Source organism: the organism of the source record quoted next, unplaced genomic scaffold (genome assembly GCF_019419815.1).
Source record: "Pyrus x bretschneideri cultivar Hongxiangsu unplaced genomic scaffold, Pyrus_bretschneideri_v1 Contig38, whole genome shotgun sequence".
NCBI lineage: Eukaryota > Viridiplantae > Streptophyta > Magnoliopsida > Rosales > Rosaceae > Pyrus > Pyrus x bretschneideri.
Window position 1 is genome coordinate 1598541 of NW_025999701.1, and position 18853 is coordinate 1617393.

Below are 18853 nucleotides of genomic sequence, written 5' to 3' on the forward strand. Positions count from 1 at the left end.
CTCTCAATACCACAATTATGTTTGCCTAGGATAGTTTAGTCAATGTCGACGCCAATACCTCCACAGGAGACCACGCGTTCCCTGATGCCTCTGTTACCCCAGGTGCAAGCAACCAGCTCCTTAACACCTCAGTTCCATGGAACAACAACACCCCCGCTGCTAGAACTCCTCCCACCATAGGGCAAAGCCAAAACGGATGTGTTCAATTGCTAAAATGAGAAACTATTTCATGTCAGGATCTTTTGACCTCATAAATGCATAAACACTCCTAAAATAAATAAATAAAAAGTGTACAAAAGACACTAAATAATCATTTGTGTTATAAATACGTAAAAGTTAGAAAGATAACATTTACTAGTGACAGAAGTGAAGCAGATGTAAAATATCACACTATAACAAGGGATACTGATGTTATTTATCTTTCCTTTCTTTCTCTGTGTTTTGATTGCAGTCAAGTGCTCTATTCATAGAGCAGCTCGCATTATTACATTTTGAAATTTACATCACATGACTTTGAAAATACGATCCTTTTGTTTCCAAAGTCTACATCACATTTGTGGCCATTGAAAAATCTGTGTGTGGGCATTCATAACAATGCCAATGTTTTCAACACTCCCCCTTAGATGCCCACATATCAACATCAGTTGCCTCGTTAAAACTGCTTGGAAAAACCTAGTGGGAAAAAACCATAGCGAAGGAAAAAGAGAACAACTTTACTTGGATTGTTGATATAGTATTAAATGCTTATGTTGCCTCGTTAAAACCTTGATAGGAAAAACTCAGTGGGAAAAATCCTAATCGAAAGAAAAACAGTATAACATGCATGTATCATGGATGCTCCCCCTGATTCCGCATTCTCCAAATTTAGCTGTTTGGTAAGTCGACATAATCCGATACTTTGCAGTATCTTCTTAAACGTGCACTTTGGTAGAGATTTGGTGAACAAATTTGGACAACACAGGTTGCATTATCTTCATGAATGACAGTTGGAGTGTCTGTATTTGAAGGTGGACCACATGAATTCCGAATATGATCGATTATTGATCTTAACCAAGAACATTCACGACTTGCTTCATGTAAAGCAAGTATTTTTGAATGATTTGAAGATGTAACAACTAATGTTTGCTTTGTTGAGCGCCATGAGATTGATGTATCTCCATTCTTGAACACATATCCAGTTTGTAAGCAGGCTTTATGTGGATCATAGAGAAAATCAGCATCAGCATATCCAACAAGGATATGGTCATTTATGGATTTCTTTGAATAGAAGAGACCCATGTCTGTTTTTCCATGAAAGTATCACAATACATCTTTGACTCTTTTCCAATGACGAATTGTTAGAGCAGAGCTATACCTTGCTAACAAGTTGACTGAAAAAGCTATATCTGGTCTAGTACATTGTGCTAAATACAATAAAGCACCTATTGAACTCAAATAGGGTACTTTGGACCAAGGACCAGTTCATCATCTTCTTTTGGACAGAATGTATCTTTCTTAATGTCCAAAGAATGAACGACAATTGGCATGTTGAGTGGATAAGTCTTGTCCATAGCAAATCGCTTCAGGATTTTTTCAATGTAAGCTGATCGGTGGACCAAAATTCCACTAGCACAATGCTCGATCTACAAGCTGAGACAAAATTTTGTTTTTCCAAGGTGTTTCATTTCAAATTCGCTTTTCAGATATTCAACAATTTTATTGAACACACAAAGGCAAATGACATTGTTGATATACCCTTCTTTGATCAAATACTTACTGAGACGATTATACCACATTCGTCTGGATTGTTTCAGCCCATACAATGATTGCCTTAATTTCATTGAAAGGATACCTCGTGGTTTATTAGGTGTTTCAGGCAACTTAAGTCCTTCTGGGACTTTCATATATATATATATATATATATATATATATATATATATATATATATGTATGTATGTATATATCAGTATCTAATTCTTCATATAGATACGCGATGATAACATTCATAAGTCGCATGTCAAGTTTTTCTGAAACTACCGCGAATGCGAATATGTCGTCGATGATTATTTCATTCCGATCCCACAATTCATTAGTTCAAGCATAATTTATGGAGATTTCTTTGCTTTTATGTACCTCTGTTTCTTCAAGTACATGTGTCTCATCAATGACATTTTTTTCTTTCTAAAAGTACAGAATCATGAATTATGGATGTGTCATTCATTTTTTCTTCTTGAATGATTTCATTTGGATTCAGTTGTGCCCTCGACTTTCTCTTTCGAGGGGCTAAATCTTTTGAACGTAAAGGTCTACCACGTTTCTGGCGTGTACCAGATGAATCATTCGCTACCATTTTATTTTGTTCAACAGGGGTATCAATTCTTGCAGGTGCATTTGCAAATGGTATATATGATTTTGTCACTTTCATAGCATCATTAAATGCATCTGGCATTTGATTGGCAATACTTTGAAGATAAACGATCATTTTCACTTCATTTTCACATTGAGTGCTACGTGGATCAAAATGAGATAAGGTCGGAATAACCCCTGTCAGCTATTTCCGTTCTTCTGGAACAGTCTTTTCTCCCCTTAATGACGGGAAGATTGTCTCATCAAAGTGACAATCAGCAAAACGAGCTGTAAACATATCACTTGTCAAGGGTTCCAAATATCTAATAATAGATGGTAAATCAAAACCTACATAAATTCCCAGTATGCGCTGATGTACCATTTTAGTGTGTTGTGGTGGTGTAATAAGTACATAAACATTACAACCAAAAACTCGTAAATGTGAAATGTTTGGTTGATGCCCAAACACGAGTTATACCAATGAGTATTGGTGATTGGCCATAGGTCTTAATCGAACCAATGATGCAGCATGTAAGATGGCATGTCCCCATGCAGAAAGATGCAATTTTGTTTTCATAAGCAGAGTGCGAGCTATTAACTAAAACTGTTTGATCAATGTTTCTGCTAAACCATTTTGAGTATGGACATGAGGAACAGGGTGTTCAACATCAATGCCCAATATCATGCAGTAATCATTAAAAGTTTGAGATGTAAATTCACCAGCATTATCAAGTCGAATTGACTTAATAGGATAATCTGGGAACTGTGCTTGCAACTTAATTATCTAAGCAAAAAGTCTCGCAAAAGCTACATTCTAAGTAGACAAGAGACAAAAATGTAACCATTGGGTAGATGCATCAACCAAAACCATACCAACTTCCCTTGAGAACAAACCTTGCAAAGGTTATAATTTGAGATAGCAATGTATCTGCTCAATAATGGATGTCTATTAAAGTTGGTAATGATTCTACGCATCATGGTAGATCCTGGGTGACCCAGACGGTCATGCCAAAACATGTAAACTTTTGAATCAATGAACTTCTAAGTCATGACAGTATGTGATTCAATTATCTTTATGTATGTATAATACAATTCACTCGTTAAACCACGCAACGTCTCCAATATATGCTTCTGGGTATCATTGGAGGTAATGCATATATACTCCATATTTTTTGCACTTTTTGTTTCAATGTGGTATCCATTTAAACGTATGTCTTTAAAACTCAACAAATTTCAAGTAAATCGAGTAGCGTACAACGCATTCTATATGGACAATATTGTTCCATTTGGTAATATAATCTGAGCTTTCCCTGAGCCTTCAATCACATCTGATTGCCCTGATATTGTTGTTACCCTTACTTTTGTAAGCATCAATTTTAAGAACTACTTTTGATCTCGAAGTATTGCATGTGTGGTTGCACTGTCTGCAAGACAAATATCTCCACTATTTCTCATGTTTTGAGAATGACCATAGTTTTAATCCATGCTCTCTGAATAAGGGAATCACAGTTAAAAACAAGTTATAATAGGAAATTTAAATGGCACTTTTATTGAATCTGAAATGTTAGTTTTTAAACTACAAGTTCAGCATAGTAAAAATACATCAAATATCAATGATTCAATCGGACCAGTATATTTCATTTCCCCTTTCCACCATGAAGTTTGAGACCCTTACGTAGGTTGTGTTCAACTGCCCTGATAAGTCATACATTGAATCAGGTATATCCATTGGTTTAGCTTAGTCGAGAAAATTGGTCTCGACACCCTTCTCCTTGAGGGAGGCTTGATACAGATCCACCATATGTTTTGGGGTACGACAAGTACGCGCCCAATGCCTATTGCCACCACATCTATGGCAGGCTCCTTCAGAGTTTCTGGGAGCATTGTTCATATGAGTTATGCCTTTGTGGCGATTTATATTTTTGAAGCTTGGTCCTGAATTATGACTTGAAACCTGGTTGTAAAACTGGACACCATGATTCTTGTTTTTCCTATTCCACCGTCCTCGCCTGTGGCCACATCCTCATTTATGATTATTGCCACCAGAGAATGTGGCGTTCACTTCGAGGGAAACATCATTCACTTCTGGGAATGGTGCAGATCCAGTAGGTCGGGAATGATGATTTTTCAACAGGAGCTCATTGTTTTGTTCAGCAACCAAGAGCACAAAGATCTACTAGTTATATTCAATGAAACCTTACACTTTATACTGCTGCTGTAGGAGCACGTTGGAAGCATGAAAGGTGCTGAAAGTTTTTTCCAGCATATCTTCTTCAATGATGGTTTCTCCACAAAATTTCATTTGGGAACTAATTCTAAACATTGCAAAATTGTACTCAACCATTGACTTGAAATCCTGGATCCTTAGGTAAGTCCACTCATAATTAGCTCTTAAAAGAATCATCGTTTTCTGATGATTGTATCTGTTTCTTAATGCCTTCTAGAGAGCTAATGGATGTTCAACCGTTAGGTACTCGTCTTTTAGTCTTTCATCAAAGTGGCGACGGATAAAGATCATTACCTTTGCCCGATATTGAGAAGATGCACTATTCTCCTCCTTGATTATTTATGCAAGATTCTCTGCCTCTAGATGGATCTTGACATTCACTACCCAGGTAAGGTAGTTTTTCCCAGTAATGTACAGGGCAACAAAATCAAGCTTTGCCACATTTGTCATTTTTTTTTTCTGAAAGAAAACTGAGATGTGTAAGAACTTACAATAATATGTAATCTAGGTATGTAGTGTTAGAACTTCTGGTTCTTACAAATTCTTCATTTTGATCTTGAGGCCAAAATGATAAGCACTCGAAACTTCTAGCTCGAGATTTACATGATGAATGAGGAGGGCGATTGTACCACACCACTCTCATAACACAGAATGAACGATTATTCCACACCATTCAAGTAGCAGGAAAATTTAAATATGCAAAGCAGGATGGACGATTATACCGCACCACCTAAAATTGCAGTGAAATTAAACATCAGGCAAATTTAAATATGCAGGGTACAATGGGCGATAATACCGCTCCACCTAAAATTTACAGTAAAATTAGATTTGCAGTCTAAGATTGACGATGATACCACATCATCATGGATTGTAGTAAGATTAAATTTGCAGTTCAAGATGGGCGATTGTACTGCACCATCTTGGATTGCAATAAAATTAACATAAATAAATACTGGGTTAGTAATCAAGATCTACACCAAACAAGAAATCAAAGATATATGTAACTGTTAGGTTGAGAACTAAAAGCAAGTATAGTGTAAACAGTTCTTCGCGATGGTATATCCAGTAGTTGAGGTAATGGAAGAAGATGAATAGTAAAATCCTTAAAGGAAATCTTTTTTTTTTTCCTTCAAGGAAGAGAAATGAGGAATGGTTATATTTAGAGAATCATGTTGATAACCTATTATAAATACGTAAAAGTTAGAGAGATAATCTTTACTAATGACAGGAGCGAAGCAGATGTAAAATATCACACTATAACTATAACACAAGGGAATGACTAATAAAAGTGGGAGGAATAGATACTGATATTATTTATCTTACCTTTCTTTCTCTGTGTTTTGATTGCAGTCAAGTGCTCTATTTATAGAGTAACTCGCATTATTACATTTTGAAATTTACATTACATAACTTTGAAAATACAATCCTTTTGTTTCCGAAGTCACATCGCATTTGTGGGCATTGAAAAATCTATGTGTGGGCATTCATAACAATACCAATGTTTTCAACAATTTGATCTTTTGGTTATCATTTTTAGAAGTCTAGTAGCAAATTGAATGTACTCGTTTGCCAAAATGAGAAACAATTTTGGATTGCAATCTTTTGACCCGGTAAATGCTAAACCAATCCAAAAAATGAAAAACGTGTACAAATGCAAAATAAGCATTTAATCTTTTAAGTACTCATTTTTAGCGGTTTAATAGCATATTGAATGTGTCCATTTGTAAAACATGAAAAACTATTTCGGGTCACAATCTTTTGACCCCGTAAATGCAAACACTAAAAATAAAAAGAAACGTGTGCAAATAACACCAATACGCTTTTAATCATTTTGGTACTTATTTTTAAGGGTCTGATAGCAAATTCGATGTGTTCATTTGTCAAAATGAGAAACTATTTAAGATTGTAAACGCAAAAGCAATCCAAAATGAAAAATGTGTACAAAATGGCACCAATAAGCGTTTAATCTTTTGAGTAGTTATTTTTAGGAGTCTATTAACATATTGAATGTGTTCACTTACCAAAATGAAAAATTATTTTAGATCATGATCTTTCTGACCCTAAATGCAAAAACAATCCAAAAACAAAATTATGTACAAATGACACCAACTAAGCATTTGCTCTTTTGAGCACTTATTTTTAGGGTTCTAATAGAAATTGGATGTGTACATTTGCCAAAAAGAAACTATTTTGGCAAAAACGTCATCAATAATAGCGCACGCATCCGTGATAAAATGTGAAAAGGATTTCGGATTTTCTGTTATTAAAACCTGGTTATGGAAGACAAAGACAGAAAATGTGAGAGAAGCATAGAGTAAGAACTAAAAGACAGTTAAGTTAGACAGATGCTATTGACACTCCAAAAATATCTCATTTTGCACTCCTCACAAGCGCACTTTTCTTTCTAAATATAAAAAGTTCAGAGTGCGAAATGAGAATTTTATAGTGCTAATAACAATTTCCGTCCGTTATTTGAAAAAGAAAAAAACCAAAAATTAAACCTGCATGGGGCAGAGCTCGAAATGGAACTTGGCAACTGGTATTTGGAGGCTTTGCACCAAGCTGCTGAGCGCCGTGTACTCATATTTCTCAATCGAACTATGAGATCTCCCTGTTACGACTTCCGAATCAACTATTTGAAGGTAATGCTCTATCTGCACATACAATTTACCAAAAACTGTAATTATAACGAGCTTAAGCATTAGCTATTCTTTACAAGCCAAATAAACTTCATTGAAACAGTTTTAGTATCCACTCAGAAGAAGGTGTTTATGGACCGTCAAGCATCTTTAGGGAGGTAAGAATATATTCATACAACTACTAAAATGCGTAAAACTCAATCACATGCAGCTATATATTGCCGATGCACTCGCACAAACATTGGCATGTTAATGGACAAGCACAGAACAATAGAGAAACAAACAGAAGAAAAAGATAGGAAGAATCATGCATAGAGACAAACTTACTGTAACATTAGCACCTAAATCACGGTGATTTATGAAAGACCGACCATTCAACCTATCATGGCTCGCACCAAGATAAGGTACCAATTGCTTGACATCACTCATCACCTTAGGAGCAATCATCCTACTGAATGAAAAATGTGAAATGACGTGAGATATGTTCGGTCGAGAAGGATCGAAGGAATGAGCTCCCGAATGAGCAGAAATGACAAGGTTTCCTGGAACCTGCACAGCACAGGACAAATCATACCCATATTCCAACTGAATAATAGCTAAGAGATTTATTGTAAGGTCAATTGAAAGGTCAAAGAAGGCCAGAATTCTGACTGATAAATTCATTTTACTGGTACAATATTCTCTTTTGTTTATTCATGTTAAATTCATTTTACTGCCCTTCGCATTTCTCTTTATTCATACCAATTCCAAGCATGTGAAACACCTGAAGTCATGCTCGGACAGAGAAGAAAAGGAAATGAGTTGTTCAATACTTTTTCATCGCATTTCCAAGCATGTGAAGCACCTCGAGCCATGCGTTGGGAGCAGAGGAATAAAGCAAAGATTTATACGGGTATAACAATTGTCATGCGATTAGGTCTAACATGCCCAATGGTTCTATTAATTTCTATTTCAACTGGAAGATCACCTTCTTTACACGCACATATCCTTCAATTCTACACCCTCCTGTCAATGGTGCTGGTCTTTTTGCATTCTCACCCCTGTTGTCAGATTTACCCTCTAAAGCGAGTTTTTCAGAATCCACAGGGATAGATGCAACCAAACTTTCCATTTTCTGCAACGATGGAAACTTCAAATTAGATTTACAATTTCAAACGGGGTACTGAATATCAAGAAGTATAAACAAGTTCAAAGTCAAAGTTAAACACGGGATACAGTTTAAACTTATGAATGCTTGTACCTCAACCAAGCTATCTGTTTCTCGACAACCATAATAAGACTCATGCTCATTATCCCTGTGGAAGAATGAGGTTGCTTAAGTTAAGCTTCATATGTACAAGACAGCCATGGCCGAGGGAGCAAAATTTGAGAATCAACTGTATAAATCAAAATGGGTCTACATAAAGAAAATAGATTGAAACAGCAAGCCTTTCTATAACCCGGGACATACACTTATCATCTTATAAAGATCATAGAATGAATAAACTATGCATGCAGCTCCACAACTGAAGGACCAGAAAAACCTAGATATGACTTAATTGGCCGCCCTAAGATTGCATTTAGATAGATGACTTGAAATTGAGGATTTGGATTTGCATTTTTATTATAAATTGTATGAGATACTAGGCATATTAAAATTCTTTGTTAACTGAAAGTACATGTCATTGACTATTTAAGATCAGTTAAATATTCAAAACAAAATGTTATTTCAAATTAACTCCCTAATTTACCTGACAAAATTTTTCTTTCAGCATATCAAAACTCTACTTTATCCCTTCTTTTGACATTACACACTCAATATATCAAAATGTCAAATTCAAATCTCGCATATAAATCCACATGTTGAAATGGAGCCTAAGAGCACATACAAATCTGCTATCCGAAGAGATACAGATATACATGTTAGATGAAGATAGAACAGACAAAATAAAAAGGACAAATTAAATGCAACCTAAAACGTAATGTTAAGACTCCAGGAGCTGAAATCATTTCGTTAAAAAGGAATGAGTAGAAATCAGTTCCAAAAGAAAATAAAGTTTGCAAAATTTTGTAGTATTTACCTCACATCACTTCCTTTACGAAAAATACGAATTGATGGGTATCCTTGAATTTCATTCCTGAATATTATGAGGAGGCGTAGTTAATAATAGCAAAAACAGGAAGATAGTGGTATGTGAAGCAAACTTGAGAGGTAAGTAAAGAAGAGAACAAAAGTTTGTATCTAGAGAATAGAGATGTAAAGCTACTAAGTCTAACCAGTTAAGATGGCAGTGGCACACAAAACTTACCTTGGTGGATATGAAAATAGTTCAAATGGTGATTCAATTATGGGACACTAAAAGTGACAGGTTAACTATAGCAACATACAAGAATACCACAATACATAAGACAGAGACAGACTAAAACATGAGCTCATCCATGATCCCACCCTGAGGTTAACAGTTCTCTGTTCAAGCAGAGAGTCAAAATACACTGATTTGCCATCAAAATGCTACATTGGTAAGAATACTGCACTTGAAACAAAATCTAGAGCTCTAGTTGGCATTTCAGAACACTAAATCCTAGTACTGTTATTTTGAAAACCACACCGGTTAGGCCATGGTAGGCAGCTTATAACACTTGTTCAAAATCTTTTCCAACAGTAAATAGGTTGCTCTTCCACTCTTAGTCTTGACCACATTTTGATGGCAAGGATGACTTCACGGATTGGCAACGGAAGATGAAGGATGCACTGATGGGTAAAATTCCAAAGTAGGAAGACTCAATGTAACCAAAGGACCATTGGTGATAATGCAAGGTGACCTACAACACCATACGTTGTACAAGCTAATTGGGACTACAATAGCTGGGGGAGCAGTTGTTTCCACAAAGCAGAACACAAGGCTGAACTCTGACATCACACGCTAGAGCACATAAGTCAGAAGGTTGCAAGAATTGCACAAGAAAGGCCTGTTGGAAGGCTTGTCACATTGCAAGTTGGACTTTTGTGAATATTGTGTTCTCGGGAAGCAAAGGAAGGTATCATTCGCAAGTAGTAGTGCAGATAACCAAAACAAGGAGCAACTCAACTATATTCACTCAGATGTTTGGGGCCCTGCACCAACTAAGTCTAACGGTGGAGCCAGGTTTTTTGTTACTTTCATGGATTGTTTTTGTAGAAAAGTTTGGGTTTATTTCATGAAGCAGAAATTCGAGGTTTTTGCAAAGTGCAAGGAATGGAAGACATAAATCGAGAATCCAAGGTGAAGGTTCTTAAAGATACTCTAGAGTGCAATGATCAAGACTTGGTTTGACATCAAGGTGGAGATTGTTAGGATTTTTGGCTCATCAATTAGTGTCCTTATTTTGTTTAGAATTGTTTTAGGGAAATAAAAGGTGCACCAATTATTCTCCTAAAAGGACTAGGAAAGAATCTTAGTTTCCTTATTCAATCAGATTAGGAATCTTAGAAGGAAAGTAAATTCCTATTCCATTTAGAATAGGAAACATAATCTGAAAAAAGTGAATGTGAGCCGCACCCTATACTTATAAATAGGGTCCGACAATGCTGGAAAAGTGTTAGAAAAAAAGCCAGAGACAGCCGACAAGGTTAAAGAGCGATTAGTTCTAGGATTTTGCAAAAGTACTGGAACTCTATTATTAATCTAAAAAGCCATGGTTTCTCTACCCAGGAAAATCACAACTGGACGTAGGCAAAAGTTCTACCGAATCAATATAAATATTGTGTGTTTCTAGTTTTCTCTATTTTGCTAAGTTCTAGTCTATTGCCGGATACATCAAAGAGCAAGATCCAGAGGGAGTCAGAATTATAACAGCTTAACCTTTGGCGAGAAGTGTTGGAATGTAAAGGTCTTCGCCTAAGTAGGTCAAAGACATAGAATATGGAGTGCAAGTAAGTGGGAATGGGGGGTCCAAATGAGATGGGGATGAAGATTTCAACCATTAAAAAAAAGCTAGATGGATGAAGTGAAAGAGTGTATCGGTGTGTTGTGCGACCGTCATATGACACTAAAGCTCAAGGGAAAATTTCATAGGATAGCAATAAGGATATCAATGCTTTATGGCATGGAATGTTGGGCGGTCAAGCATCAACATGTGCAAAAAAATGAGTAGCAGATATGAGAATACTTCATTGGATGTGTGGGCACACGAGAAAGGACAAGATTAAGAATGAGAATATCCGAGGTAAAGTAGGAGTGGCCGCAATTGAAGATAAGATGAGAGAAAATCGGTTAAGGTGGTTTGGATATGTGAAATGAAGACCTACATATCCTCCGGTTAGAAAATGCGATTATGAGACAAAGGCTCAGGGCAAAAGGGATAGAGGAAGATCTAGGAAGAGTTAGATAGCGACTTTAAGAAAATATATGGAGTACTTTGAGCTAACGGAAGACTTCGCAGAAAACCGAGCGCATTGGCATTTTAGGATTTATATGGCCGATGCTTTGTTGTTGTTGTATATTTATTAATGGTGAACAAAATCTGCTATTTACGGATCTACAATTGCAGCACATTAAGTGGAGTTTTGCCTTTTTCTTGTTCGCTGTAAGTCGGCAATTAAAATATAGCAAACATGTATAAATCTCTTTTTCATTGAGGAAAATTGCGAATATAATTTTAGATTGCTTTTATACAACTAATTTGAACTGAAAATGCAGATCAAACAAATTGTACTCAATAGAAAATCAAGTGGAAAGTAGGACTAAGCAATTTAAAACATACCTCCTACACAAGCCACCCTCTTCAATACAATCCACCTTCGCCATAAGTATACGGCCATCTATTTCTGGATCATACCTGTTAACCATGGGAGCATGAGAAAAGGTGAGATAAGAATTGTAAACTTCAGATTCTGGACTGCACCATTAGAAAGGGAAAATGTTATTAGCACTCTCCTCCTGCACTCTTCCCAAATTTAAAAGATCAGGAATGAGTACAGGATGACTCTTTAGAAATGCCAATAATAGCTCCCTTAGAAAAATCATATTATATGGAAGAAAACAACAGACTTTCAGAGTGAAGCACCTTTCTCTTATTATTTTGGCGGTCTTCTCCCATGAAGGTTTCTGAAAAGGAAAGTGATAACATGAAGCAAGAAGTAATAAAAGAGAAAGATAAAAATGCAGCAAGAAAGATATGCTTCTGGATGGATTCAACTAAATAGTTCAATTACATCAAGCAAACAAAAAATTAATGTACACAAAGTAACTTCTGAATATACAACAGTTCCATCAAAAATGAAGAAAAAACAACATTAATTGACCCAAGGATCTTGTGACTTATTATAAGATAATGCATACGTGCAAGCACATACATGATTAAGGTGTGAAATGAGGGGAAACAGTCGAAGTAGTTAATGATAGTAACACAAGACTTCAAAACCCAAGAGCAATGTATGTAAGAAGTCAGATGCAAAAAATACACATATTACAACTTTTTAGATTCCTTTCATTCAGCAAAACTTGAAGGTTTAAATAAGTTGAAGAAATTCCCAGCTAGTACTATTCTCAGTGAAAACTGCTTTACAAGTAGTTTTCCCATGATTGAATGATCGCATTATTGGCATGCATGAGCTAACCTTTAATTTCTAGCCAAAATGTGAGATTCTAAATTATTCTCAATCATGCCAAAACCATGTAATATGCATTATGCATACGCAAGTATAAAACAAGATTTGTAGAAATTGACTGATTAAGAAAGCTAAAACTTTCATCAAAAGAGATTTGAGAATGTGCGAAGCTATTTTATTTACCAGGCGATTGCTCCAGTAGCACCATGGAGCATAAAAATTAACCACCAAAATTGGGTGGCTGCAGAAGAATGGTTTAATAAAAAAATTAGGAAAGGTATTAATTTGAAACATAAATATTGAAGTGTCCAACATCAGCGACATAAAATATCAAAGGTATGGAACTAAAAGTTGGCCCACTTACTGGTGAGCAAACTTTTCAAAATTCTGTGCAGTTAGAGAAATAGAGCCATCACCAGAATACTCATCTCCATCTAAAACCGGTCCTGAGTGGAACTCAGCGCCAGTTGGTCTTAAATCTGTCCCTATGGGGAACTTGCGAATTGTTTTCGTAACATTCAATCTGTTCTGAGAATAAGAGGGAATGGATTCAGGAGTCACGACAGATGGAAACCACATAAAGAATTAAAAAATAAAAAAATACTAACAAAGGATCATTAGCATTAGGGAGGAAAATCAGGAGCAGAGTAGATAATATTGAACAAAAACAAAATTAAATGAGAGAGAAACTTACTGTTCCCAACACGTCACTCACATCAAGAGATGCAAATTCACACGGGAGTGCAGGAAAACTACATGAAAAAGGAGATAAAATTATGGAGGCAGCCTAGGAAATGAGAGAGGCAGGGGGGGAGAAGAAGGTTATGTAAATTGATAGTGAAGGCTAAGAGTTTTCTTTGAGCAAAGTTTGCATCAGAAAGGTGATATCAACAAATTTTCCAGAAGTAAGAGGGATCACCCTGATAACTTAATGCTCACACAATATAACTGCCTCTTTCGGGCTGATTAAAGCATTACAAATTCCCATGTAGTGCACCTTAGAATCAATTGGACCTAATTTAATTAAAACCACTACTGGAGTTAAAAAAAAAATCCATATAGCAGTTAATTTAAAAACACAATATGGCAGTTAATTAAAAGCACTACTGGATATAAACACAATATTGCAGTTAATTTAAAAAAAAAAAAAAAATCCGTCTTTGAATAAATTTCCAATTACACGAAGGCAGTTTTCAGTGACATTCTAAAATCAATAAAGCTAGAGCTGGATTAGCAATAAATTTGAACTCCATGCATGTACATAATAACTTCATAAACATCAAAAACACCAATGCAAGCTATGAAAGTTTACCTGATATTAAATTCAATAAGTAAGAAATCACCATCGGAACTCTTGTTGACAATAACAGATGTAGAGGTGCTGACGGTTACCTAAAAAGGCAAAAAGGAAACTGGAAAAAAAGAAGGTAAATATAAATATAATAAAGTATATTAACCACAAGCATATCGCAACAAAAAGTAACTTTGATAAAAAAACAAGGATGGAAAAGAAAATAAAACTACTAGAAATTCTCATGAACATAATAAAAATAGAACAAGGTTAGACATACATAAAGGACCAAAACAAGCATCAATTGAGAGAGAGAGAGAGAGAAAAAAAAAAAAAAAAAAGAATCATCACTCAATGTCCATTTGGTCGAATTTGAATATTTGGAGCACATAAGTAACCAACTATAGAACTACGAGCTGCTTACCATTCCAAATAAAAACATCATGGCGAGAGCTGCCATAATAGATAGTCTTGCACCCGATAATGATGCTTCTGTCAAATCTCTAAGGATTTTCTTGTACATAGGGAAAGCATTGTAGCATAAATACATATCAGGACAACCGTGCAGGTGAATTTATTGCCCACTAAATTATACAAAATGTTTATTTGTTCATACATGGAAAAATTTCACAAACACCTCCTGGACTATAAAGGTATGTGCAAATACCAGCAAGATTGTATGACCTCCATTAATTTTTGCAAAAATTTTAGTCAAAATGTATCATTTGCAACACATGTGAGTCAATAGAATAAAGCTCGTGTGACTTATCTTCTACTTCCCCAAAGACATGTTGTAGTCAGCGAAATTCGTACCCTAAAATAGTATGAACAAGTGCTCATGTGCTCATACTAGATGAGAATTAAAGGAATTTCCAACGGTGAATTACAGATGTGATACATCACACTAAAAGTGGAGTGTGGGTAGTAAATTGGCAAGATTTTTTTGTTTGGGTGGTATTTTACGCACACCCCTAATAGTCCAGGTGGTGTTCGTTAAATTTTGCTTCCTACTTCTATTCGCAGGGAAAGTTTGAGAAGTTATGAAATCTTACATTTCTGCATATAATTTAGCTCCTTAGATGTGTACCATAAATATCATACAGCAAGCAGCTAAAACCCTAGAATCATTTGCTATGAAAGCTTCCACTAAGCCTCCAAACAATCTAGTAATGCTTTATTTAGTGGTGATGAACTGAATCTTTCAATGGTGTGGAAGCAACCAAACTATTCAAATCACCAATCTTTTCCATTTGTTTGGACGAGGAAATTTAAAATTACAAAGGAATTTTAAAATAACGAAATTTTATCTTCTAAAATTTGTGAATTTTCTTGTTTGGCTAACTTAAAAGAACAATGAAAATTCAATACGAAATTTATTATTTTTAAATTCTCATTCATAGAAATTCAAAAATGACACATATTTACATATAATTTAAACTTGGAAATTATAGTTTCCAAATTTCAATTTTTTTCTACATGGAAATTCCAAATTTTTATATTTATGAATCCAAATAAGAGAATTGTTATCTGTCAATTGATAACTCTGACCTTTGTCAAAATTTTAAGTTTATTTTCATCGTCCAAACATAATGTTAATGTTAGTTTAAATTCTTAATCCTATTTATAATCACTCCAATTTCACTGATAAACTCAAACATTCATTCACTTATCCATCACAATTCACAATCCACATGCATCAGAAAGCAATTACGCAAAATCGAAACTGAATTTTCCACGATCAGATTCAAATTACACACAAACACAGAGAGCTGATGAACAGTGAAATGATGCGAGAGATCTGACCTATAAAAATCGACGGACTTGATGTTGCCGGTGGAAATCATGGCTGAGATGAACGTATAGATTTCAGAGCAACGGACGGCTCTAATCCCAATTTTCCGAGCAAAATTACAGAGAGAATGAAATGGGCAAGAGACAGCTGCTGAACATTTTAAGAGCAGACGTTTTATATTTTTATTATAATGTTGTGCGATCAAAATCCCCGAAAAACAGACAAAGACGACGAGTCAACGACGGAAGAAACGAGGAACTTTAGGACAGCTTTTTCGGACATTCACTTGCCCCCCGGGGCGGGAACTTCTGCCCTTAAAATATTTTAGGCTTTTGGGCACTTCCGCCCCCAAATTTTTTTAAGCTTTTGGGCAATAGATAATTCAATCTCCCAAGTAAAAGTTTTAGTAAACAATGATTGTTTAAGTGTATTTCTAATCCGTATAATAATTATTTGGACAATTGATATTAAAAGTTTTAATAAAACAATATTTTATTTTTTTCTTTATTTTTTTGTTTTTCTTTTTTTCTTTATTTTTTCTTTACAAGTTCAGAAGAAAATCGACAACTACCTAAAATCTGAATGAGATCAATCATAGTGCTCAAGCCGAATAACATGAACATGATGATAAATGTAACTTATTTAAAATTTATTTTCAACTGGACTCGGCTTGTTGCAGCATCCACAAATTAACAAGTTATGAAGCAAAAGAAGAAAGTGGCATTAGATTCCTGGGAGTTAACTTTTTTCTTTGTCAATTGGATATTTCAAAACAAAAGTCCAAAAAGACAATGTACAAAGAGTACATAAATGAAGGCAAAGAGCCGGCCAAAAAATGAAGAAGATACAAATAAGACATCTCTCGTGCACGCTTTGTACCACTAAAGGTTCTCGTTTGTACCCAAAACAATAAATTACATAAAATGGCCAATGCTAAGGATGCCTATCCAAACATGCCCAAAAGTGGTTTAGGCAGAGAAATCACCCTTCTCCAAGTTGCCACAAATCAATCCTCAGCTGAAAGCAAGCACACACGGGGCAATGGTCCAAATCAAGTAGAATCTAAAGTTTTAATTCCTGAAATGGTCATCGATATACACCTCGGCAAGTGAACCCTACTACTGATTGGGTTGCATTGCATTGTAAAAAAGGGATGTGTCCGGATGTCTGGGTAACTAGACCCTCATCCTCTCTGGTCCATATTTTATCAATGAACGGCCTTCCTTGTCCTCACTAGACTCAACATTGGCATGGTCAAGGAGGGTGACTAAAGCTTTGCTTCAAGTCATGCTTAGCCTTCCTTGTCCATGGTTTGCTCTGTCCTTTGTCCTTTTGACCTCAGCCGTGTGCTGCTTGGCTTGTATCTTGTACTTTTAGGGCGCATTTGTTTGCCCTCACTAAGTGGGACTAGACTGGACTGGACTAACTTTTAGTCCAATACCGTGTTTGTTCCATGCTGGGATTAACATTAATGAGACTAAAGGAGACTCGCATGGTCAAAACCCTTCACTAAGAGGTCTTAGTGAGACCCCCCCCCCCAATAGCCATGGGACTGCTAAGACCTTCACTGCGTGTTTATCTTCTCACATTCTCTCTCCTCATCATCCTTCATCTCCTATCTCTGCTCGCTTCCTCTGCTCGCGTTGCTAACATCATCAACACTCGCCAACCTAGAATTGCATCGTTTGCTTGTTTCGAATCTCTCGGAACCCATAACCCGTCGCATTCTCTCCTTGCTCTTACCGTCGTTTGATTCACTCCGATTTAAATCACAAAACCCAGACCCGAAAGCCAGTAGACAGATCCCGGATTCGCTAAAATTGCAACCCACATTCGAATCGCAAAAGCCAGATTCCATCACAAATCCCAGACTCGAATTGCAAAACCAAATTCATTAGAAGTTCTGCACATCTTTCAATCGTCAAACACAGATTTACGCAGAACAACTTTTCAAGAATAAAAAAGGAGAAAAACAGTGAGAGCTTTCATTCAATCAAGATAGTTTTCTGGAAAAAGGAAAGGGATAAAGAGAGAGAGAGAGAGAGTGGGAAAACTCCAAAAAGGATAAAAGAAGAGGGATAGCTCTAGTTCTCGAGAGAGTCTGGAAAAAGGAAGAGCGTTCTGAAAAAAAATGAAAAGGAAAAGGAAAAAGAAAAAGGAAATAAATAAATATTATTTTTCTTGTTAGTCCGACACTGCATCAAACGCTTCATTAAGCTAACCCAGCTTAGTCTAGTCTAAGCTAATCCAGCTTAATCCTTGAAGCTAATTCAGTCCGAAATAATCCGATGCAATAAACGCAACCTTAGAGCTTTATCTCCTTTTGCAATGAATATCTTTGACCCCAAAAAAAAAAAAAAAAAAAAAAAAAAAGAAGAGACCTTAGACCTTAGTATGTCTGACTACATAGTCATTTTGGAAGGAGGAGCCTGGTAGAGATGGAAACGGGGTTGATTTGAAGTCTGAATACCATGTCCATCAAAAAATTCATAATTGCAAATTACCTATCTATCCATATAACTGATTCTCTATCGATTAACTGTTATATGCATTTTTGTCAATGAAAGAATTATTGTTCAACTTATATGATATAATTTAATAGATACTAATTCTGTTATCAAATACCCACATGCAAATCATAAAAAACAAAACAATACTTTATTGAAATGTCCATGACAAACCAAATATGATTAGCAAATTAAGGCAAATTGACTCGACCAAAAACATAAGGATGTCAAAAGCAAATAAAAAAATCACTACGGGAGAAGGACGAAATTATCAGATGACTTCAACTTTGTGGACATACGTACATACATACATACATACATACATATATATATATATATATTATTTTATTGTTTTATTCGGTGCAAATTTGGAACAGATATGGATTAAAGACCTCTATAACCATATTCAAAACTGTAACTGGATCATATTCACGATTTCTCCCATAATCGTAGAAAAATACTTGAATTTTCATCCGAAATCCACATCATTCGAACGGTTATTC

The 18853-nt window shown here is 35.6% G+C and overlaps 1 protein-coding gene across 1 annotated transcript; it reads right to left on the reverse strand.

Moving 5' to 3' along the window:
• Positions 1-6509: 6509 nt before the first annotated feature.
• Positions 6510-16208, reverse strand: LOC103967267 (protein disulfide-isomerase 5-3-like). The gene is made up of 14 exons (XM_048564174.1): positions 15855-16208; positions 14476-14566; positions 14073-14152; positions 13455-13512; positions 13125-13288; positions 12944-13001; positions 12217-12257; positions 11914-11988; positions 9252-9308; positions 8432-8486; positions 8159-8305; positions 7519-7740; positions 7054-7206; positions 6510-6822 (listed from the first exon to the last, which is right to left on the reverse strand). Exons 1-14 carry the CDS (start codon positions 15893-15895, stop codon positions 6700-6702), a joined length of 1365 nt encoding a protein of 454 aa, XP_048420131.1. The 5' UTR covers positions 15896-16208; the 3' UTR covers positions 6510-6699.
• Positions 16209-18853: the final 2645 nt, after the last annotated feature.

What these genes read in the sequence shown, in the direction of transcription:
- LOC103967267 (XM_048564174.1), bottom strand. Translation starts at nt 15,895, where the DNA reads ATGATTTCCACCGGCAACATCAAGTCCGTCGATTTTTATAG. An exon ending in AAGTCCGTCGATTTTTATAG is followed by an intron (nt 14,567 to 15,854) that starts GTCAGATCTCTC and finishes CCCTATGTACAA; the next exon opens with GAAAATCCTTAGAGATTTGA. An exon ending in TGAGTGACGTGTTGGGAACA is followed by an intron (nt 13,289 to 13,454) that starts GTAAGTTTCTCT and finishes TCTTATTCTCAG; the next exon opens with AACAGATTGAATGTTACGAA.